This window comes from Phoxinus phoxinus, assembly GCF_949152265.1.
Source record: "Phoxinus phoxinus genome assembly, chromosome: 14".
NCBI classification, from domain to species: domain Eukaryota; kingdom Metazoa; phylum Chordata; class Actinopteri; order Cypriniformes; family Leuciscidae; genus Phoxinus; species Phoxinus phoxinus.
Genome location: NC_136889.1, coordinates 7,103,011 through 7,126,960, shown reverse-complemented (window position 1 = coordinate 7,126,960; position 23,950 = coordinate 7,103,011). Strand labels below are relative to the sequence as shown.

Below are 23,950 nucleotides of genomic sequence, written 5' to 3'. Positions count from 1 at the left end.
TCATTAAACTCCTCACCCTGTGACGCAAGTCTGCCGGTTTATGTTTTTTTTTGTCACTGGTGCTGAAGAGTCCACTCCTTTCTTTCAGTTCTCAGACTAGAGCTGAGGAGACGTTAACAGCCCGGTCGTCCTCGTTGGTGGCAACATTTCAATTGACTTATTTCCTGAGCGCAGTTGTGAGGTGATGTGGAGTGTGCAGAGACTGACGAACGAGCCTCGATATCAACTGTGTGACAACTATCTACACAACACACCAACAACACCGACGGAAAGATGCAGGTATGGACGTCTAGTCAGTTTTAATGTCTCTAAATGGCATTATAAAGTTACAGTTAAACGTATCAATATAGTGTGTTGCATGACCGATACTTAAATGTGCCCAAAATGACCAGAACTGATATTTACGGTCGAAGAATTAAGTATGACATGGATAAAATAGAGCATTCGCTATGTTTGGTGTCTGTAAATGTTTTTCTTTGGGTTACGTTACGTTAATTAACTTATGTGGGTGGTATGCATATTACAGCTAATAGCGTCGGTGTTACAGCGCACACACAGATTTAGTGTGTTCTTTATGTCGCATCATTATCTACGCCTCTTTTTCTCATTCTCAGCCTCATGTGAACTCCAAATGATTGCCTCAGTTACACTTTGTGTCGTTAAACGTGAAGCTGAAGATGTGATTTTCGAGTGGATATGAATAATGCTGTGAAGAGCACCTGTGCAGTGCATCAACAGGCTCCAGCCCACAGGGACTGAAATTCAAATATGGCTTTTTATATGCATTATGCGAGTTAATTTTACCATTTAAATTGACTATATTTGACATTTTGTGAGTTGCTGTATGTCTTGTTTGATATCATATTTCCACTAATCTTTTTCCTCTTCAGATATTTTTTTCTTGGTTAAAGGGTTAGTTCACCCCAAAAAATTAAAATTCTGTTAATAATTGCTCGCCCTCTTCATGTCGTTCCAAACCCGTAAGACTTTTGTTTCTGTCCCTCCATTGACAGCTACGCAACTACCACTTCGACGCTTCAAAAAGTCCATAAAAATTGATGTTAATATGATGAACAGATAAATGAACAAACCTCTTGCGGAAGCTCAAACGTGCTGCGTAACACGAGAATGAACCTCACTGGTTCTCGCACATCAAGCGAAAATGCTTGAGCTTCCGTTTACTGCAACTGATGAGTGAGTTGATGAATGTTTATATGTGGATAAATGCCTACATTAAATTAAATCTGTTTATCATATAAAGTGATCTTGTCTCTTCAGAAAATTTTAGACTAAATCGCTCAATACATATGGATTAGTAGCTTTATGATCTCTATGCACTTTTTGAGGTATCAAAGTGGTAGTTGCGGTAGCTGTCAATGGAGGGACAGAAATCGCTCAGATTTCCTAATATTTTTTTTGTTTTGTTTTTCCATTTGTGAAGATGAAAGTCTTACGGGTGTGGAAAGAGTAATTAATGACAGAATTTAAATTTTTAGGTGAACTATCGCTTTAAACTATTTGTTGTTAAACGGAGTGTTTTTTAAAAACCTGCTTCAGAGGGGGAATACAAGTTTTTACCTGCTGCGACAATCAGGTTTTTTTGTGTTTTTTTTTTTTTACTCAGAGCTTGGGTGTTTTCTCTTCATGAGTGTGTTTCTCTAATCGCAGAGCGATTATTATTTACCATTGTAATGGCTCCGATGCACTTACATACACAGTTCCTGCCAGGCTTTCAGTCTTCACAATTACTTTGTGGATGTTAACATCCATAGTGGATGTTATTGGCTTCTTGTGAAACTATTTTAGCTGGCACACTTGGCAGAGAAGAAATATACAAATGAACTGGCCAGTGTTTGTCTGAAACATAAGTTGATTGGTATTAATTACTTTGTTGAAGTGTGTAATTGGAGAACTGTTGTATAAATACAATGGAAATTTGGCATCAGATTAATTTCTGTGGTCCAATCTGTTATTTATAATGAATGAAATGAAACTTCATCTTCAATTTTCTAAATGTATGCACGGAATTGATCTTATTGTCAAGAGTTCTGTGCATTTGTTGCTTTTTTCCCAATTGTTTTAACATCATAATGTTTATGTCATAACTGTATCTTCCAGTGAAAACAGACTTTCTCTCTAGTGATGAATGCAGGATTTATCTAGTCATTTAGTCTGTTTAAACTCCACCACTGCAAGCTTGTGTTCATCTGCCTCCATTTTTGACCAATGGATAGAATTCCCACCCTACATTTTTTTTTCCGATCCTTTACACATAGGCTAGATGTACGTCACAGTGCTGAAGAAAAAATCTGTCGATACTTCCGTTTCATTGCAACTTTAATAATAGCACGGCTGTGATTACCTGCAGCATAACCACAGCCATGTGGATATTTAGCACAACAGCAATCTTGCTCATGTGATAGTGCTGAAATATTTTGTCCACCGAGGCCTTTTCCCTCCTTCTAAAATCTATTCCTCGATTAACCTCTTCGTTGTCGTTTAACAGATTCAATTGAAGTGAATTGATTGCGCTTAGCTGGACGGAGAATAGGGGAGTTATTGAAGTGCCTGTGACTCAAGTTCCCTTGAGGCAATTTACTTTCGTGTCCATCACCCCCGTGAAAATTGATGCGTGGAGGTGCGATTGGAAGATTGCTGTCGCTATGTGTGATTACACCCGAGGCAGTCAGTCTTCACACGTTTCCAGCATGGGAAAGTTGTATAGCTCTTAAAAAAAAAGAAAAAAAAAAAAGAAACAATTTGAGTAATTATATTAATTTCCTGTTTAAGCGCAGTAAGGCAATTTTCTGTTCATTGTAAAATAACACAGTTTGCTCAATAAAATGATTGCAACAAATTACATGTACTATATTTAGAATTCAATGAGAATCAGTCAAATCATCAAACATGAATAATTATGCAAATTAATCAATTGAGTGAAACAAACATTGAAAAACTTATGTACAAGTGACAGAGAACCAAGTGTTTGGTGTCTATTGACTACATCACATCGACCCTCACCACACAAACTCATGTAATAAAAAGCATGAATTTAATGCTTTAAAATACTCACTGAGCTCAATACTTGTTTCGTGAAAGGTGTACAAGGTTAACAATAAACTAATTGTTCATTGTGGGACAAATCCATTCTGGCAACATGTTACTAAACATGACAATCAACATCAGAAATTAAAACAGTCACACAATGCAATCATATTTGTTCATACTCCAGTGCATACTAGGAGGACAGCAAATGGTCTGAACTACAAATCCATTGCAGGAAACTAGATTGTGAACATTTAGTTAGACAATGCTTTTAAATTCAAGATTGATTATTCACATTATTTTGGATTTTGTGAATAATTGATTGACAGGTGATCTGACCAATCATACTTCGCCATCCGCCATTTTGTCCGACAAAGCAGTCAGGAGAGTTAGTAGATTAACATGGGATGATTTGAACTTGAAAAACGGAGTGTACTGACGTCTTTCCGCGGTTAAAACAACATTCCTTATTATGTTCATTCAAGTTTATTTGATGCTATAAATGAACTAGAAGGAAGAGATGATCGGTTCACGAGCAGCTTTAACTGATGCTCTACAGCGATCTGTCACGACACATTAAAGAGCCACAAAACGGTATTTATTGTTTGAATTTTAAAGGTAAGACTTTGTTTAATATGTTTAATATCAAAAGTAACCCAAAAGTAACCTGGTCTGTCCTGTCTGTCAGCGTGTTATCAGTGTCCTCTCTGCTCCGTGATGTATTTTTCACTGCGTGAGAACTTGGTGTGGCGTGAGAGCGGCGTAGCTTGTCGGACATAGCGACGGTAACTAAGGGGGGCGGGTCTTTGCGAACGGTCAATTATACTTAGTAGATGTTAGTGAAACAACTTTTCATGATATCCACAAAGCACAGAATCCATTTCACAGCCTGAACGATTAACTCGACTGAAGAATCAGTGTTGGGTGTTTAAAGGAGTGCAGTATACACCGTTTCTAGTGTTACACTCCTTAAGAGAATTGATTTTGGGAAGCTGTTTGGTATTTGATGTAGACAACTTCTCTGGCTGATATTACATTGCCCTGTCCATGGTCCTGAAACATGCAGTTTGTTTCTTTCACAGATGTGACGACGCTTCTGCTGTAATACATGCAATTTAAGGATTGTAATGTGAGTCCAGGTGCAGTCCCGTAATTTTATGCTGGTGGAGAGGAGTGAGATGCTTCACTCGGCTGCCATGACAACAGGACTCATCTTTGTTACTTGGCTCTTGTATACAAGCGCACGAGGCAATCCCATTGTGTCGGTGCCGGAGGGTGGGGAGAAAGAGCGTTTGGAGCGCGTTCTGACCCAGGCCAAGGAGGGTGCGCTGAGCCCCAGTGCAAGGCAGCGTTTGGAGGAGCTGAGTAATCTTGAATTGGAGGGGATCAAGGGCGTGAACAGATCCAGTGCTATCAGGGCCCGACCCAACTCGAGCCCCTTGAGACGAGGGTCCAAACTGCAGGGTAAGACCCTCGAAGCCTGGAGTGAGCAAGAATCACTCAAGCAAACTGAAGAGGCTCCTACGGAAGAGGCCAACGTCTCCCTCGATGCGACCGACGAGTACGCGTATCCCGATTACAGGGGCAAGGGCTGCATGGATGAGACAGGGTTTGTGTTCGCCATCGGGGAGAAATTCACCCCGGGACCCTCCACCTGCCCCTGCTTGTGTACAGATGAAGGTCCTCTGTGCGCCCAACCAGAGTGTCCAAAACTTCATCCACGTTGCCTGCGTGTTGACACCAGCCAGTGCTGCCCGCAGTGCAAAGAGAAGAAAAACTACTGTGAATTCCGAGGAAAGGTCTACTCATCTCTGGAGGAGTTTAAGGTTAGAGCAGCACATTAAATGATTCATTATCCATTCCAGGTCTTTAACTAGGTTTATTCTTCTCTTTTATCTGTATTCAACAGTGTCAGGAGTGCTAGAGTGACCTTTATTTAATGGCAGATTATGTGAAGACTTTGAGTTTAGATCTTCACCCTTGCGAATCTGTTCATTATTGAGTGGAATCGAATTTCTGTGGTCCAGAGGAGTTTTCTGCCCAGTTAAAGAAATCTAATGTGTGCACATCATGTCTTGATTATGTATTGATTCCAGCAGGCCAAAAATTAGATTTTGAAATTGCACTTTTTTATTCATTTTTTTAATCCATCACTCTTTCTCAGCCTGAGCTTTTCCCCCTGGAAGAGGCTCGCAATAAGATAAAATGCTGTTTTTTCCTGCATTTCATGCCGTGAATGTGTGAAGAGTTCAATTATTATCCGAAACTAATGGTGACTTATCTTGCTTAGGCAGTGTTATGTAAGAGAAGACAGGCCTTTTTTCCTGTAAGGCCCTATTATGATGCTCTCTAATTTTGCCTTTAGTGGAAAAGCGCTTGTCATCAGTTTCAGAGTTAGCAGCAGGTGCACGAATGATTCTGTTTGAACTGCATGTGTCTCACAAAGCCATTAGCTGCTTCTACAGCTTATGCTCTTGATTTAATTTTCATTGGTTCCTCCTCCTGTGTCATCGGAGTCCTTATCCAAAGCACCTGAGCTTTATGGTAAGCAGTGAGATTTATTAATGCAGAAGTCAGCATAAGTGCTTTTCACACAGAGTGGTAATGATGACCAAGCACTGAATGTATTGGTTCTGCTCAGCTGTACAGTACCTAATGCATATGCAGACTGCAAAGGTAACAATTAATCCCTCTGCAGAATGAAATGAGTCCGGTATCATGTCTGTTTAGTCCCACAATGAGGGCTTCTCAGGGGGGGCTGCTTTTCAATTTTAGAATTGTGAAAATATATTTTCCATCACAATTGGACGCGACACATTGTCCTCTGTTTGATTTGTTAAAGATTGTCTCGGGAGATACTGTGTGGAGAAGGTTCTTTTCACAGAAAATGCTAATGCTAGAAAAGTCCTCTGTACTTTATGCTTGGCAGCAGAGAAGAAGCAGTGAGCAAAACTGATCGGTTTGTTCATATATATACAGTATGTGATTTCTGGGACATCTGTAGAGTCACATGAATGCTTCAGAAATCCACTGTGTGACAAGACTCTGAATTTACCACATGAATACAGTTCGGTTTAGGTTCATAAAATGACTTCTTTTGGTGCCTTGGATCTTTTAAAAACAAAATGGTTTTTGAACTCGCCAGATTATATTTGTCTTTTAACAATGTCCAAAAGTTTATATACATGACCCACAGCAGAATTGTGTCATTTCTCTTGTTTTCCCTGAAGCATAATATTCACCACATCTGAAATCACTATTCAGTGATGGACATTTTAAACATTTATGGAATAAAATGGCAGACTCTTTTTCTTATTACGGCTAATTTCATTCTCTCTATTTACGCATTTGCATAAAAAGCAAGCTATCAAAAATACTTCCATATTTTTGCACACTTTGTCCATATCATTTTCACTTAAGTTGTATTTTTGTCGAATCATAATGGTCATACAGCTTTATGTAAATTATTAGGACTTTACAATAGTTCAATACATTTGTTACAGTATTTATACATTTTTGTTTACATTAGTCAATAACAACACAACTGTTCATGTTAGCTCAGGTCCATTAAATAATATTACACTGGGTCTGTTGAATGCTTGAATCTGATTGGTTTACAAACTTTCTAAGGTGTGTAATTGTTTTCAGGGAAAAGCAATAAACATAGTAAACAATAAGTTAAAAACAACAAATCCGCTTCGCTTCGTTTCCGCATTGCCCATTTTTTTCCTAATAATTCAATGGCCCGTTGTCAATTATTCCTTGCTTAACAGATACAACTTTTAATAATGTATTAGTAAATGTTGAAATTAACATTAGTTTAGATGATTTAGAAGTAGCTGTAATTGTTAGCTCAAATTAACTAATGTTAACAAATGGAACCTTGTTCTTAAGTTTTACCAAACATTTAAAAATAGAAATGGTTCATATTTTACACTTTTTTTTACAGTAGATGATCATAGTTTTAATTTATTGAAAGTCTGTGTCTACGTAATAAAATCAAGTTATTAAAGACATTTGATAAATTGCTAAATGTAAATTAAAACATGGTCAAAAAGTTTCCAAGATTTTTTTTAATGTGACCTTTTAAAAAAGTTTTAATAAAAAAATAACCCTTGGGACATAAAAGTGCCTGTAGCTGAAGAATCACTCAAATAAAGGAGACAGGTATTGATATTCATTCATAATGAATGGGCTCGAGGGTAAGACATGACTCAGAGTTCCCCATGGACATAAATATGGAAAGAAAGGAAGTGAGATGAGCGATGCCAGAGGTATTGCCAGAAGGAAGTAGGTAAGCATTGTTAATATACTCCAAGATTGGCAGAAATGAAGCATGCTCATCAATTAAATTGAACACTCATCAGTTCCCTCAAAGAAGCACTCTCTTGTTTTTCTTGCTCTGATGATTGAACCTCATATCAATCCTAATGGTATTATAAATGCAGCAACATAGGGTTTTTGTTTCTTGTCTGGGTATGTTTCCAGGTGTCTCCGTGCGAGAAGTGCCGTTGTGAGGCCAGTGGAGAGGTTCTGTGTTCTGTGTCCGCTTGCCCACAGACAGAGTGTGTTGATCCAGAATATGAGCCTCAGCAGTGCTGCCCGGTGTGTAAGAGCGGTAAGTAGTCGTGTTCTTCCAGCCTTTCTCTCTTTCTCTGATTCTCCTCCTCGCAGCTTTTCCAACCGCCATCCCCTGACCCGCAGAACCCCTGCTGTGTCCCCCAAGAGCGAGAGAGTTAGGCTAGAATCGCATCTGTAAAATGACCACTGAGACTCCTGTCCACTACATCCAATTACCACACCACAAAGAAAATTCGCAGAAAGCATGCACAGAGCAGCGGATCTCGCCACCTTACGTGAGGATCCATCTCATTGTTCTATAACAGCCAGTTTACCATCAGTGAGGTGATGCAAACCCAAAGAGATTATATTTGTCTGCAGGCCTTTGTTTAAGATAGTTGCCGAGATGCATTATTCAGACAGCAATAGCACTAATGAACCTGCAAAGTTGCTCTGCTTGTTTCCAGGAGGTGAGGTGATTAGCACAGGCAGGTGTTTCGGGTGCAGTCTGCTTTCTCCAGCCCTAGGGCGCAGATGATTAAACTTTTACGCATGTTTTTTTCCCTCCATTTGGCTGGAAATACAGAGGTATAAGGTACATAAATGTACTCACTCGTCAAAGCGCCAGCCGCAGAGAAGGAAGATTTTTCAAAGCCACTCTACATGAAAAGCACCCTTTGCATGGCGCCCTTTTTATTTTAGCTCTGTTACAAAACCTAGTGATTTTAAGAGATACTGGGCTCGCTCCCGACAAGAAGGCTGTTCCACAAGGGATCTGAGATACTGGTACCTTCTTTTGGCCGAATCCTTAGGCAGTGTATTATGTGTTGCAGAGAAGGCAATCCAGTGGCTGCGTCCAAAATCGCATACTTCCCTTCTATTTAATAGGCAAAAAAACATAATGTGACTAGAGTAGTATCTCCGAATTCACAAAAGAGTAGGTATAAATACCTGGGTGAGCTGCTATTTCCGACAATATTCCGAAGTGCACATTTGATGGACGCTTTACTATCCCATGAGGCCACAGGAGAGTATTTGTAAATGGCAGTGAAGCGACGCAACTGACGCTGGTGGGTCACATGATAAGGACAACATGGCGAATGTAGTACGTCCGGATGACATTCACTCTACACACATTCATACTATACAGAACATACTTTTTTTTGTGGTCGCAAAGTAATTACTTATTCAAAATAAGTACACACTCAAGAGAGTATGCGATTTCGGACACAGCTGCTTTGACGACCTTAGCAACAAAAACAATCCAAGATGGTGGACGAGGTAAAGAAATGTTGATTATCAATAAACCTTTTCAAAATGTCCATTTAATACTCAAAAAGTATTGATAAAACTCTTTCCAGTAAGATGTCATTCATTAACATTATTTAATGCATTGAGTATCATAATAAAGATTAAGGCTCTATTTATTTGATCAAACATACAGTAATTACAGTAATATTGTTTTACTATTTTTTAACTATTTTATAGTTTACTAAACTATTTTTACAATTTAAAATAACCGTTTTCTATTTGAATAGGCATATATTTTAAAATGTAAATGATTCCTGTGATGGCAAAGCTGAATTTTCAGCATCATTACTCCAGTATTCAGCAGAAATCATTATAGCTAATATGCTGATATGGTGCTCAAGAAACGTTTCGTAGTATTATCAGTGGTGAAAACAGTTGTGCTGGTTAATATTATTGTGGAATAGAAAAGTGCCGAAGCATTTATTTGAATAGTCTTTACTGTCACTTTTTTGCATCCTCGTTGAATAAAAGTACTAATTACTTGAAAAATATTAAATGATAGTGTACAGTAATTATCTGTTCATTCATGTCCATTCATAATACATGAGCTAATGCTAATTTATACATTTTGAAAGACGTATTAGAAGTTAGAAATCAACATTAACCTAGATTAAGACATGCTGTAAAAGTATTGTTCATCAATACTTAATGATACCAAATGCTTTAGCTAATGTTAAATTTTTTTATCCTTTTTATAAAGTACAGGTAAAATATAGTTAAAAAGGAAATAATCATTTTGGTATCATGCGGTTAGCATAGCAACATGTTAGCGTCAAACTATAGAAATCAATTGAAAGTCGATTGAGGAACCCATTTGAGTGGTCTGTTCTATGCCAGTTTAGATGCTGCCTATGTAGGCTGTGGACAGAGACGCGACTCACTAGGATTCTGAACAGACCTTTTGTCTGCCTTGTGCGTGCTGTTGTTCTCTTTTTGGCCAGAGGAGTGTTTTGCAGGAGGGGGGGGCAGGAAAGAAAAGCTGTGACCTCAGGTTAGTGTGTGAGCGTTCTGTGATTGGAACACATTACAATGTCTTGGGAGAAGTTTTCTGATTCAGTGTGGGTTATATAGAGCTGTTTGAGATGCTTTTAGACAGCATGTCCAAGACTGTTGCTTCTTGTGTACGCTTGGATCCTGATCTAATATGGCACCGGCAGCCACGCTGCCTCCTTCAGCAGAAAAGAAATGATGACTTGGTAAATGGATCTCTGACTCTGCAGCTAAACTCTCAGCGTAGTGTGGACAATGGGGGTGGGGTGATGTGGGCCAATTATTTTAAAGAGCACACATGTTTAAATAAATCATCTTGGCATTTGCTGAGATGCTGCCAAGACTCCCTGATCAAATGTCTCAGTTGGTGTTTGGGTGCGAGATGGAATCCAGGGAACAAAAGCGGGCCAATTTCATCAAGTCGTGCCGTTGTGAATTCAAACAGCTTTACAAATGTATGTGCACACTCAAGCAGTCAAGCTGTATGGTTTTATGATGGATTGGAAAGATTTTTGTTCAACGCACAAGATTACAGCCGCCTAGTGATTTCACGGCGCGGCGTAATACCGCGGCGCGGCTCAGCTCCGTCGCGCTTGCCAGGTAGTCTGCAATTTGATTTCATCTCGGAATTGTTGCGTTAGATCAAATCAGTCTAATACTCTGTTTGTGCTTCCTGTGGTTCTTGTGCATATCTTGTGGGGGTGGATCACAGAGTTGCGAGTGCGATCAACCGAGGGGGACAACCTGTAGGCAGAAACCTGCACCGGGGCCCCGGATACCCCAGCTATGGCACCTCTGATTTGCTGCAAATGTCTGAGGTACAAAGACTCCCAACGCAGATGCAGCGCGAGAAGCAGATGCTCTGACCCCATGAGATTTGCACTCTTCAAAAGTAAGACTTCAAAGCGTCGTGCAGTGACACCGTAGGATGGGTGCCGGCTGTGATTCTAACTTTGCTTCTGATGAGGATAATAATCACATACACAAACTTAACGACGGATGAACATCAAGGAGGTCCGTTGATGTTCTCAGCGACTGACACTGGAGCCCCCCGGAAGTACATGATTTAAAAAGAAAGATCCGTCTATAGAGCCAACCACTTTAGCTGGAATAGCCATGACTGATCACTCTGAAGCCAAAATGACATTACGGCAATGATGATTGGCTTATGGCTGCACAAGAACACCAGGGTCGTGCGACATTTGGAATGCCTCAATTTGAATTTAATTGACGTAGAAAACAGGTTGCATAATTGCTATTTGTGTGTAATACAAATACAAATTAATTCATATGAAAATGAAAAGATTGTTATGACCAGCCTTGAATAATAGCTTGTTAAAGCCTTGAGTTAAAAAAAAAATCTAATTTGAATGTTTACAGGCAAAAGGGAGGGAGGGGAGGCAGATGGATGGGATTCTTAAATACTTTTATCAGCAAGGAAGCATTAAATTCATCAAAATTGACAGTTAAGACATTTATAATGTTAAAAAAGATTTCTATTAAACTTTTTGTTAATCAGAGAATCCTGAAAGAAGATGCATCACTGTATCCACAAAAATAAATTAAGCAACTCTTTTCAAAATTGAAGATAAAAAAATAAATGCACCAAACCAGCATATAATGATTTCTAAAGGATCATGTGACACCGAAGACTGGAGAAATTGCCCAAAATATTACAGCTTTGAAATCACATGAATAAATTACTTTTTAATATATATTAAATTCAAAAAAACTTATTTTAAATTGAAATTATACTTCTCAATATTACTCTTTTACTGTATTTTAACAAATAAACATTTGAACTTGGTCAATGTAAGTCACCATAAGTTTGAGAGAGAGAGAGAGAGAGACAGACAGACAGACAGACATTGATTCTATCTCTATATCTATCCTGAAAATTGACACAGTCCCATATCTTCACTAGCAACTATCCTAAACTGTGACGTCAAAGGCAACAGATGGATATAAATGGAGTTCACACTTTTAAGAGTCAGGCGCAGTAATGTACTGAAATATTAGTGCTATAAGTTTCTTTCAACAGAATGCACAGCTAATTTGAAATGGCTTTAGCAGCGGTTAATGTAAGGGGCTAAAACCAGCCAAACCTCCTCCCCTTGATCAATACAGAAACTTTCCAACTTTCTGTGCAAGTGACTTGTCCAATAAATCAAAAGGAAAATGATTATTTAATTGGTACCATTAAGAGTCAATTACCATCTGATTGACTACGCCTTTGTATGAAAGACCGGCCCTTTGAGAAAAATGTGGTGTCTAAGGGATGAAATGATAATAGCTGAAGAAGAAATGGGGGCTGTCGTCTTCATTTTGGTTGGCAGACTTGACACTGAATGGGAAAGCAGTGAGGAGAATCGATTTCTAAATGGGTTGCAAGCATTTCTCTCATAATCATAATCTTGTGCTCGGTTCACGCTTACCCCGCCATACCCAGCAGGGGCTACAAAAGCCTCCCCTCCAACTGTTTTAGCTCAGGTCACAGAAACCACACCATTCAAAGGACGTAAATGCTTGTAATTTGTTCGGTCATTAGAACGCCTCATCACTGAGCTGATTCATCCGTGGCCAGCATCAGCAGCTTGCAGAAAATGCGGTAAACACAGTGTAAGACCACCTAAACCTCCAAGACAGTGGAGCACATTTCATCCTATTAGCCACAGTTTCATTAATTTTAAGTGGTTGTTAACACACGAAAAGCACAAAGGGTTTGTAAAGCAGTCATGAGGGCTGATGTCTCTATTTGTTGCTCATGAAGAGCAGAGGCAAGCACCTCTTTCTTAGCAGTTGAATGAAGTATTATGTTCCTGTGCAGCGCACTGCCTGGGTCTGTTGTTGGAAGAGTATGCTGGGAGACACTTGAGGAAGTGCCATGGGGGGAGATGAAAGTGAACGCTGTTGCTAATATCCACCCCAGGCAGTTGTTCATGAATATCAAAGAACATCTGCGAGCAGCAGCAATGTTGGGACTCAAAAAGAAAGGGGGGGGGGGGGAAACATTCGGATTCAGTCACAGCACTCTGCGTTCTTTCCTCTCACTGAGGGACTGTCAGTAAATAAGAAACTTGGCATTGAGTGATTTTTCTGAGTGCTTTTTGCTGCTTAAAGATTCAGAGAGAAAGCTGCACCAATATCTCAAACTCCCAAAGTTGCAAGACCCTCTTTTAGGAAAGAGTAACTGTGCTATCATCAAAAATACTTGTCATAATTAACCCCAATCTGATCGTGAAAAGACCAAGGCTGTATCCGAAATCACCCCCTATACCCTTAAATAGGGCACTATTCAAGGGGACAGCCTTTTGAAGTGGTGTCCAAAACCAGTGGACGTTATTGAGTGCACTCATTCAATCCCACAATGCACAGCAAAAACGAGTGTACAACCATTGTACCCTTAACGGCTAGAGAATACCCATAATGCATTGTGACCGTCGCGTCTAATGCATTACCGTATTTTGTCAGAAGATGGCACTTGCAGCTGAATCTTCCATCCATTAATTTTTCAAACTGCTGGTCCAATGTGGCAACAGCGTAATATCATATAGGTATAAATTCCTTTTTTACTTGAGTATTACATTGTTTAATTAAGGTTTAAACATGCTAGTTTCCATTACAGAGTTCAAGATACATCTTTTCATCTTACTACTGGAGCTGTTAGTTTGCAAAGTTTAAATGATTATTAAACAGCAAGCACAAACTCAGTGTATGAATTCACTCACTTGTTTTCATTCACTCGTTCAAGTGGACTATAGTAGTGGAGTAATTTAGGGAATAGTGAATGAGGGTATAGGGGGAGATTTTGAACACAGCCCCTGTTGCTTTCATTGATCTCGTTAAATTTGCATATAGCACAGGATTTATATCTGTTTTGCGGAGACACATTTATATGGCCAAGTGTAAAAGGGACCGTTTTAACAAATTAAGCATCCGATCAGTAAAAACACATGAAGTTACCAGGTGTAAACAGATCCAAAGAGAGAAAGTTTTTGAAAAGTGGATGACCAATGAGGAATGACCATACACAATTATGTAAAATATTTATTTATTTATTTAATGAACACCTATTGGTATAGCCAGATGAAAGAATCAGCGAACAGATCAGTGAATGAATCTGAGCTAATCTTTTTAAGGAACAAACTCAAAAGAGTGTTTACTGTGGTGAATCAAAATCCCTACTAATAGCTTGCATGTGTTACAAAAAGGAATAGATGCTTTTTATTTCCTCTAAAGCCCTTTCCTTTTTGTCGACCTCCTCTCATGTGGGCCATCGCCTTGGCAACATGCAGGGAAACAAGCCCTCTTCTTGAAGGGCTCTGACACTCGGGTCACTGCTAATCTGAGGAGGTTGCAATAAACATTTTGAGCATGAGCCGAAAGCCCTGAAAATCGACGGTGCTGGGAGCAGAAAGGGATCACTTGCATTTTCAAGAAGAAAAAAAATATTCATGGGGGCTTAAGAGAGGGCCCCAGAAATCACTTTCAGGCCTCAGCTCATCTTAAATACTTCTTTTTTTCTTCCTCTGGAGAAATATGTTCGCCCGGATTTGTTGCGCTGATGGTTTTATCCGTTTGTAATGGGGCTTGATTCTCTGTGATACTGAAGGAGAGAAGTAGAGGACAGTGAATTTATATGCACAGCACCTCCAGCTCTCTTTACATTCTCCTGAAACACTACTTTTCCAGTCTTTTATGCCCAGGAGATGCCCGAAAGTAGGAGAACAGGATTTGAAAAGCAAACTGTATGGATATGAGTATGTTTTTAACAGATGTCTGAAGATGTCAGAAGCAAGCAATATGACCCAAATCTTATTTCGCAATATGAGAAATTTGATTTGATTTATTTTTGTTACAAAAAATAATTACTAACAATCCATTTTTGCACACTTCAGAATCTCACAGGAACTAGTAGGTCATCCGGGTACTTTTTGCTACTGTTTTAGTGTATGTGTCACATACAGTTTTTCGGCTATTATATAGTAGGGAAATATGTGATTTCGGATGCAGCGATATGTGTGAAACACCACGTGATTACAGAGCTGTAAAATGCCCCCAGTGGCCGATTTCTTTAAAATCTCTCACAGACCTCTAGGGCCATGAGGCAAACAGGCCTAGCGAGTTTTGTTCCGAATGGTCTCTGTTAACCTTGTTTAACAGTTAATCATACTTCATTGGCCGATGGTGCGGCACCATGGACAAAAAATGGACAAGGACATTGGCATGTCAATTTTCAAGTCGGACAGACTTTTTTTTTTTTTTTACACATTTTATAGCGCCTCCAACTGTCCAGTCACAGTGTCTTTTTTCACATGACCACAGACTGCCCATACATAGGTGTACCAAGTTTGGTAAAATTATCTCATTGTGTTCAAGAATTATAGCTGTTTTAGTAAAAGTGGCCACGCCCACATCAAAAATGTTGGCGTCCTGTGAATGGAAATTTCGACTTTATTTTCGGTAATTTTTGACAGTCAGACTCCAGAGATGCTTTCTGCACTGGTTTGGTTCTAATCGGGCAAAAAAACTAGGACTAGTTCGCAAAAGTAGGCTTTTTAAATAATCCAAAATTAAATATCTACTTACTGTACTCACTACTTATTACTTATGGTCTGCCTGATCACTTTTAGGGCAGAATGGTGATCTACAATAGGCTTTCTGTGTTACGGCTAAAGTATGTTTATTTAACATGTACCGGTAGTAAGAAATCAAATAATGAAATGTAATAATAAACACGGCATAGACTTCACTCTGTGAATGAAATAGAAATCGTTTCTTTAGTGCTGACTTTATCTTGGTCTTATTTTGTTTGATGAACATTAATGACACAGACAGCAGCAGGTTTATTAGGCTGCTGACACTTTAAGACCAAATGCATGGATCTAATTTATATTAGATACATACATTTTAGATTTCTTTCCCCCAACTGTTTAGTTGTTGACGTGTCAATGACAATAATAATAAATGATAGAGCAAAATCTCAAAAAAATAAACTTATATCGTCTCAGAGATATATTGCCATGCTGCCCAGCTCTAATGTAAAGGCATCTTTCCCACACATGAAAATTTCAGGTCTATGTGGAATAGCGTGTGACTTATTATGAGAATGTTGAATTTGTTCATTAATGTTTCAGTAAAGTCCATCCACAGACACTTCCAGAATAAAATTTAGCCTGCAAATCCACATAAACCGTCTCCGTCCATTGCGGTCTTCATTTCCACAAAAGTAAGTCAATTTAGTGGTATTTATAATGCATACATACTAAAGAACTGCATTAGAGGGCTGTCTTTTGACTTATTCTCAGAGCAGTGTGAGCTATGATCCCGGCTCTTTCAGAGAGCATCAGCTCTAATGAGCTTTAAAAGATCATGTCATTTTCAGAATCCAAGCTTTTCTTTCCTCCTCCTTTGCTTTTTATCTCAATTACCACTGTACCATGGGGAATGCAATTCATCTCTGAATGGACCAAAGTCTTTAATGGTGCTCTTTCTTGAATTTAGCCTCTACAGCAGCGCTTTGATAGGCGGCGGGGATAAGGGTCTTCTCAGCGTGATTAAACACTACTTTCCGCTGCCAAAATGCAGCAAGCAGACTTCTCCTCCGCCGATTTGTTTGCTCCTGCGTGCACTGAACTCGTTTCCTCCCCATCCTCTTCCTCCTCTTTTTTCAGCGTTGTCTACCCCCTCTCTTTGTACCACTGATAACATATAATGTGACAATACACAATCATGTTCTGTTATGTAACAGTTAAACATAAATGGCAGCAGAGGCATAGGGTGATCTGAGCTGTAAACGTTCACCATGAATCCGCTGCTTTTACTTGCACGGTCTTGATATTTGGAGGTAGGAATCTGAAGTGTTTGCTCTGAAATTATTATAAATATGGCTTGGATGATGTCTTGACAGCAGCAGCCAAATATTCAAGATGATTGATGTGCCCGTGTTTTTTTTATGTAGTCTTCCATCTTCTATGATAATGTCTTTTAGAGGATGAATACCAATTCATCCTTGTTTGGCGAATGTAAAAAAGAGGGAATTGGAAGCTGCGCCTCGGTAGAATTTCTCCTTAATGGAATAATTTTTTTTAAATTAATTATGTTGGCTTGAAAAGGATTTTTTCAACATTTTTTAACCTGAGACTAAACATGTAGCCTAACATCTAAAATGTAACCTCAGTTTTCAAGCTTCATCCAACAAATTGGGCTCGGTCTTGCATCCTGTTCTGGTTTCCCATAGCTGATGAGTAACTTCCATTGAAAAGTCATTTTACACAGCATGCAAGTTCTCTGTTTATTTTCAGTGGGATAGAGGCAGCAGGAGCTTGCCGTTCATGAGTATCCCGCTGATGCTTACGCCGCACATGATCATATTTTTTTTATCTTTTTGCAGCTGCTGCGTAGGTATTTATCTGTTTTGTTTAGTTCCCAGCAGAATAGCATGCACAAAATCGATTCACTGATGTTCTATATAGTGGCATTCATTAAATAGTACGGCTGGGCATTGACACAAATTTCATGATTCAATTTTGTTTCACAAGGTGCGATTTTATTCTACTTCGATTTAATGTCAAATAATTGGGGCCTATCAGGTATAATATATGACAAATGTTCTCAAGGAAAATATCTCTCTCAACTAATGCTGCAAACTATACAGGGAACTCCATTTGGTACATCACTAATATTAAAGGTTAAAATTAACTCATTTGTTGGCTGCTTATATGTTCCTACTCAGGGTTTTTTAAATAGCTTATAAACAGCGGATTTATTCAAACATTAAATATTGACGAACAGTGAAAATACAATGAATATGCAAAATTGTGCATATATTTAGCAAAATGCTCCTCTCTAGAGTAAATCTTTCTAGCTGACTAACAAGTTTTTGGACTTTTAATGGCTTTTCTGAGGTAAATGTAACATTATGTGACATTGATTGAGATGATTAAATGTGACGATACGTATTTCGGTCAGTTGTACATGTATCTCAGTTGTACATACCTTCTGATGTTCATTCGTATCTATTTTGTGCTGTAGTAGTGTGGAAGAGATGATCGGGTCATGTGCGCTCCACGCTGACTCTTTGCTTGAACTGAGGCACCACAGCGATCTGTCACACTACATTAAAGAGCTCCAAAACACTATTGTTTAAATTTCGTGAGAAAATTGACAGAATTTTAAAAGCTGACACTTTGTTTCATATCAGAAGTAACAAAGCTTATTGCGATTTATTGGGAGGCGCGCTATTCATTCATAAACTGAAAACAGCGTAGACTGAAAAGTCGATATCGGTTCTTCAAAATGAGAATCGATTAATATTAAGAAATCAATATTTTTTAACCCAGCCCGACTAAATAGGGAGTAGTGAATGAGTGCGTGATTTCAGACATATCCAATTTTAAACATTTTTGTATTCTGTTTTTCGAAGAATTAACACTTTTATTGAGAAATACATTATTTATCATTTACCTTCAGTACAGAATGCAATATTTTCATATGCTGCACTGTATAAAATCATCATCATTTGAACTGTAAAAGACTGTTAAAATTCTACAGTAAAATCCTGTTAATTGGTTAACAGTAATTTTCCTTACTCTATATACGGTAAAAACCTAAAATAAATCTAACGTGGCTTTTATGTAATTTTAATATATATTTAATAATATTAATGTTAAATTATTGTTTAGTGCTTTTATTTTGAGTTTGTGTGAATGACACTATGTACTTTCTGTATATTAGTATTTACAGTACCTCGGGTGCGATGAACTTTGATTCATCATGTGGCTTTCTCTGTACCATCTGTGCTTTTGATGGTTGTTAGTATCATAAAGGTACAACAGATTTTAGTACTCAAGTAGGTTGGTATATTAACATTACATTAATTCCTGAAATATATGTTTTTACTGTCCCTTTTTTACCATAAATGTCATGGATTTGTTCTTACAGTGTAGTATTGAGTTGAAGCAGTTCCACACAATGTTTCACACACCCTCTCATTTATACAGCAAATGAATGCAAAGCTCGCTGCCTATCGAGTACTGTGTAAAATGCCCTTAATTCCTGCTAGAGCTTTCAAGCTGTGTTCCCCAAACTCAACACAATACTTCATGCTGTTCTGACTTAGTAGGCTTTATTTTTTTTTCCAAACTAATCAGGCTTGATTGTCCTGTAGTGAAAAACCACCCAATCCATTCAAGCTTTGAACTGTTTTAAAATGTAAGGCAAGGTTTTGTCTAGACAATGTCCAAGTTTGCCGTGACAAAGTCTCTTTTTAAGAGAAAAAAAGAATGTGCCTCAGAATGTGACAAGCCATAGTATTAGTCTTGATGAGTCATTTTAGACCTGCATGGTCCAGTGCATGATGTGGCATAGCAGTGCCAATCTATCTTCCACTGAAAGCTGGCCATAGTTGGATGGGTGTTTTTGTTTTTAATCCATGGTCTTTTTGGCTTCACAGTAATGATAGGACAGTTTAGACCAGACATGAACATGGAAGGAGTTGTTTATGTGTCGTGCACATGCATAACCCATTGTATCATGGCTCTGAATACTGTAGCAGGATGTTTGCATACAGTATATCTATATTTAGACCCTGCCTGTTTTTATTTCTATTTATCAGTGTTAGTTTCATCAGTTTCAACAGCAGCTTTAATATTACAGCAGTATAGCTGGATTCAGTTTAAAACTCATAGGTTTGTATAAATTTTTTACATTTTGAGAGAGCACTTGCATAAAAATATTTAAAAATGTATGCCATGGAAGGAAGAGCTTTATATATTATTAGCGCACTAAAGATTTGAGTCTGCACTTGGGACTTGATAAATGTTTATGGTGCACCATAAGCTCAGCAATTACCTCCTCTCTGAAGTTATGACACAGTCATGTTTAATGGAAGGTCGGATATTGAACCGTACTCTCTAGTGTGAACATCTTTAGAGATACCATTGTCATTTGAAACCTCTAACACCGTTGTGATGAGGACTGATTGTCATCTGTGGGTTCAAGATTAAATGCCAAGACAAAATGCCGCTGCCTTGATGAAGTGAGTTGATTGACTGCAACTAAAATGGTCACAAATATGACAACAAATCTAGTTGCAATTGGGAAAGTGCGAAAATTGGGAAAGCTTTATGTGCATCCATATTCAGTTTAATCAGATACCATCTTGTGCACGCTGGTGTTGAATGCTAATGGGGGGAAAAAAACTCACGAACTGGTTGTTTGTAACAAGTAATTTAAAAAGATACACAAAGTTTAGTTTGAATCTGGTTCCGTAAATGAACTGCAAGTCATTTTTCATGTCCAATACAAAATGAAGCAAGAATCGTTAACTGGAAGCTGTGCCTAGCATTTTTCTGTAATGGTATTTACTTTTTTTCTATAAAAAAAAAAAATGAATCCGATATCATCTTGTGCATGCCAATTTTAAATGCCACTTAAAAAGTGACTCGCTGTTTGTAATAATTTAAAAAGATTTGTGAAACAGCCCCAAAACATGCTCATAAGTTATTGGTTTGAATATGATTCAGTAAGTGAATCATTTAGAGCTGTTATTGAGTTCACAACTGACTCACTCACTGAACTGTGAGTCATTTTTAATGTCTGATTCAAAATTAACCAAGAATTGTTACTGTTATATATACTCGTATATATAATATAAAAGTTCAAAAGACATACATTAGTCTGTTTACTGATCACATGACAATGTGTAATTGAAGAAACAAATATTGTTTATCACTTAACAAATGATGTTCAATTATACAACTGACTCAAGTGTGCGTCAAACACTTGTTGACATGTTAGCATAATCAACAACATTTTTACTTTTTTATAAAAAGCAGTGATATTGGCACGAATATTATCATAATCACTTGAGTTACAGCAATAAAATTGCTGAAAAATTATTGACTAAATACAACTAGAATAACACCTAATTTTATATAACTTTTAGACATCTTAGTCTATATACAAAAGCTACAGCAATGTGAGCTGAAACACTTCAGGACAACTATCTTTATTAAGCAATTTTGTAATTTGTCAACTCAAAAGTCATTTGGCTGTTAAATATTTCATCTGCTTCTTCATTTCTTTTTATGGCCTGGCGCCCTGTACACGCAGGGCAAGAACTGACTTCTGTCGTACTATTGTGATTTGATTGACTGCTAACTCATAAAACTTACATGAGGTCAGCTGACATAATTTCATTTTGATCCCTGACAGTTACTGCCACTCAAAGCCAGGCGTTGCAGTTCTGTTGGCTGGTTTCAACAGGCTTTCTCTCAGTTTGATACAGCCTCTCCCATCTGTGTGTGCACAGGGCCGAACTGCTACGCGGACACGGCGGTGATCCCGGCCGGCCGAGAGGTGAAGATTGACGAATGCACCATCTGCTACTGCACGTACGAGGAGGGCACCTGGCGTATCGAGCGGCAGGCCACCTGCAGCAAGAACGAGTGCCAGCCGAGCTAAGGCGGCGACGGGGGGCTCGAGACCCTCAGCCTTCACCCGGACAGCTGTGGATCTGGATCACCCGTCCCAGCTGTGGTCTGTACGGGCTCAGCACGCCAGCCCTGAGCCTCACACGCAGCCAAGACACCAGCACCGTGTGGCGTAACATCAATCACGGTCATTTGTGACCGTTCATGACTATGAACTCAGAGTGTCCCGTAGCATGCAGCGGACAGGCCAATTAACCTGAGAGTGCGAAGCGCTACGTTCCTCTCGCTACGACGGAGCCTCTGAGTTGGCATAGCATCATGACGAGTGGTGAGATTCATACATTAGAGTTACATGTATAGTCTTAGGAGGCATGGAGTTGAATTCAACTATATTAATACTTCAAGTTTGTATTGAGATTTATAACCCATATAAAGGATATTTATTTATGTATGTGCTGGTTCGACGATTATGATTGGATTCAAGTATCTGATTTACAATGATATTTTTTATAGCCACTGTATTTTGATATGCCGTAACGTTTAATACCGGATCATCTTATTAGAATGTATAACGCACCTACAGCTGTCAATGTGTCTGGAGGAACGTTTTGACTAGATGATGCCGCTGTCTGGATGCCGTCAGGACGCCGCTGACACATAACATCTAACACTGTGTCAGGGTAGTCAACAGAGCAGAATGGATTTGATGTCCATTTGAGGAAATCAAAAAAGGAAAGAAAGCTGCTTGCGGATGTTTGCATTTATGTTAAGTCTCTATCGTGCTCTTATCTGAGGTCCGTTTTGCTAAGACGTGTTTCTATGTGTACGTGTTTTCATGTTCCAAATAAATCATTACACTGTGCAAGCTTGTTTGTGACTAGACGCTGACGCGAGGTCAACTAAAGTTAGTTACCATTTTTAAACGCAGGGCCACGCTTGAAATGTCAAGGAAAAACATGACAAATGGCACAGATTTCACGAGGAATATTGAACCAGGAGGAGTCTCCGAGATTTAAATTTGGCTGTCAATGAAGACCTCCTGTATTAGCATTTTGCTTTTAAACCACTAAATCCCAGATTTTCTGTCCCTGTAGTATGTGAACTAAACATTAGGGTAAGGGGGCGTTCACACGACAGCGTTTTCAACTAAAAATAGAAAACCTTTTATGCATTTTGGCCAGTCATTTACACAACGGCATTTTGGTTCCCTAAAAAACGCACACTTTTGAAAACGGGTTTCAAAGTGCAAGATTTTTTTTAAATGATACCGTCTCAGTGTAAACTACAAAAATGTGAATTTGTGAAAATGGTGACGTCATACGAATTCGTATTATGTGTTCAGTTCATAGCCGTATAGTTTCTTTACAAAGGCCAGCTGCTGGCCTGGCATGAATAATAAAGCGTTTTAATCGTTTTCTTGGATCAGTGTGAACGGGAATCATTTTGACAGCGTTGTCATCTATAAAAAGCTTCTGCGGAATAGCATGTAATATTATTGACACTGATTAAAGTCAAAATCAAATTCTTATTTTTGAACAGAATATTGCAGTATTTATTATAATTTATCCATGCGCATCATTATTTATTTATTAATTAAATTCATGTGCCTTTATAATCTTCAATCAAAAAAAGTTCCCCTCCCTCTTGCATTGACATCTCTTCTCATCTCGGATGACGTGTTTATTGGCGTGAGGACAGAACAACGGTCACTACAATGATCCAATCAATTCCTGAGGAACAAAATCAAGTCACTCGCCACATTTTTTCTAGTTCGTGAAGCATTTACTCCGATATACACGACAATAGAGAAGAAAAGACTATCACAACTTCCATTTCATGCCGACTTTAATATCCACCATGATATCAAATTTGAGACTGGAAGATGTGAAACTGCAGCTGTTATATACAGTACATTCCTCATGATATTACTTTTGCTGATGTGACCTAGATTGATTTGGTCATATAATATATTTTTAAAGCCAGATCAGTTGGTTCATTTTTAGGTAACATGACAAAACATGTTTAACATTGAGAGCAGAAGTGTAATAATACTGTGAATCACACCCAGCTCTGATTTGCTCATTTTAATCAAACTCCCACCCTGAGGAAACTGAACTTCATCACGCTGAAGGAAGAGCAGAAGCTGAGCAATGGTAAGGAATATCAACTGCACTACAGCATTTCTCATTTTTGAGACGCAAACATTAACATAATTTGAGAAATATCGGCTCAAATGTCATTTGATAAGGACAAGGATTACAGCTGATGGAGTTAGTTAATATGAAATAATCATATCTTTCTTTCCAGTTCAGGTCTTGGAGACACTACTACTGACATCCAAATGTGAGACGTCCAAAATGTGCAGTTCTGGGCTACTCCAGGACCCCAGGACTGAGAAACACTGGTCTAGATGATTCAGTCAGCCTCAAACACCTCCCACTGATAGAGATGTGAGATACATGCAAGAGGCTTCATGCCTGAACAATAAGCAAAAGTGCCTTGTTACGTAAATAGTGCCATTGCTCATATGAATTCAGTCAGTGGGATTAAAATAAGGATATTTTCCTATTAAATAAAAATGATGATTAAAAATTAATTTGGTGCATTTC

At 38.5% G+C, this 23,950-nt stretch overlaps 1 protein-coding gene across 1 annotated transcript; it reads left to right on the top strand.

The window, feature by feature from the left end:
- The first annotated feature begins 140 nt into the window (after positions 1-140).
- vwc2 (von Willebrand factor C domain containing 2) lies at positions 141-22,203 on the top strand. The gene is made up of 4 exons (XM_079635831.1): positions 141-279; positions 4,128-4,871; positions 7,534-7,663; positions 21,221-22,203. The coding sequence occupies exons 2-4, from the start codon at positions 4,203-4,205 to the stop codon at positions 21,370-21,372; spliced, it is 951 nt and encodes a 316-aa protein (XP_079491957.1). The 5' UTR covers positions 141-279; positions 4,128-4,202; the 3' UTR covers positions 21,373-22,203.
- The last annotated feature ends 1,747 nt before the right edge of the window (positions 22,204-23,950 follow it).

Coding starts and splice junctions, on each gene's coding strand:
- vwc2 (XM_079635831.1), top strand. CDS start 4,203: ATGCTGGTGGAGAGGAGTGAGATGCTTCACTCGGCTGCCATGACAACA. Junction 4,872..7,533: donor CATCTCTGGAGGAGTTTAAG/GTTAGAGCAGCA, acceptor GTATGTTTCCAG/GTGTCTCCGTGCGAGAAGTG. Junction 7,664..21,220: donor CTGCCCGGTGTGTAAGAGCG/GTAAGTAGTCGT, acceptor GTGTGTGCACAG/GGCCGAACTGCTACGCGGAC.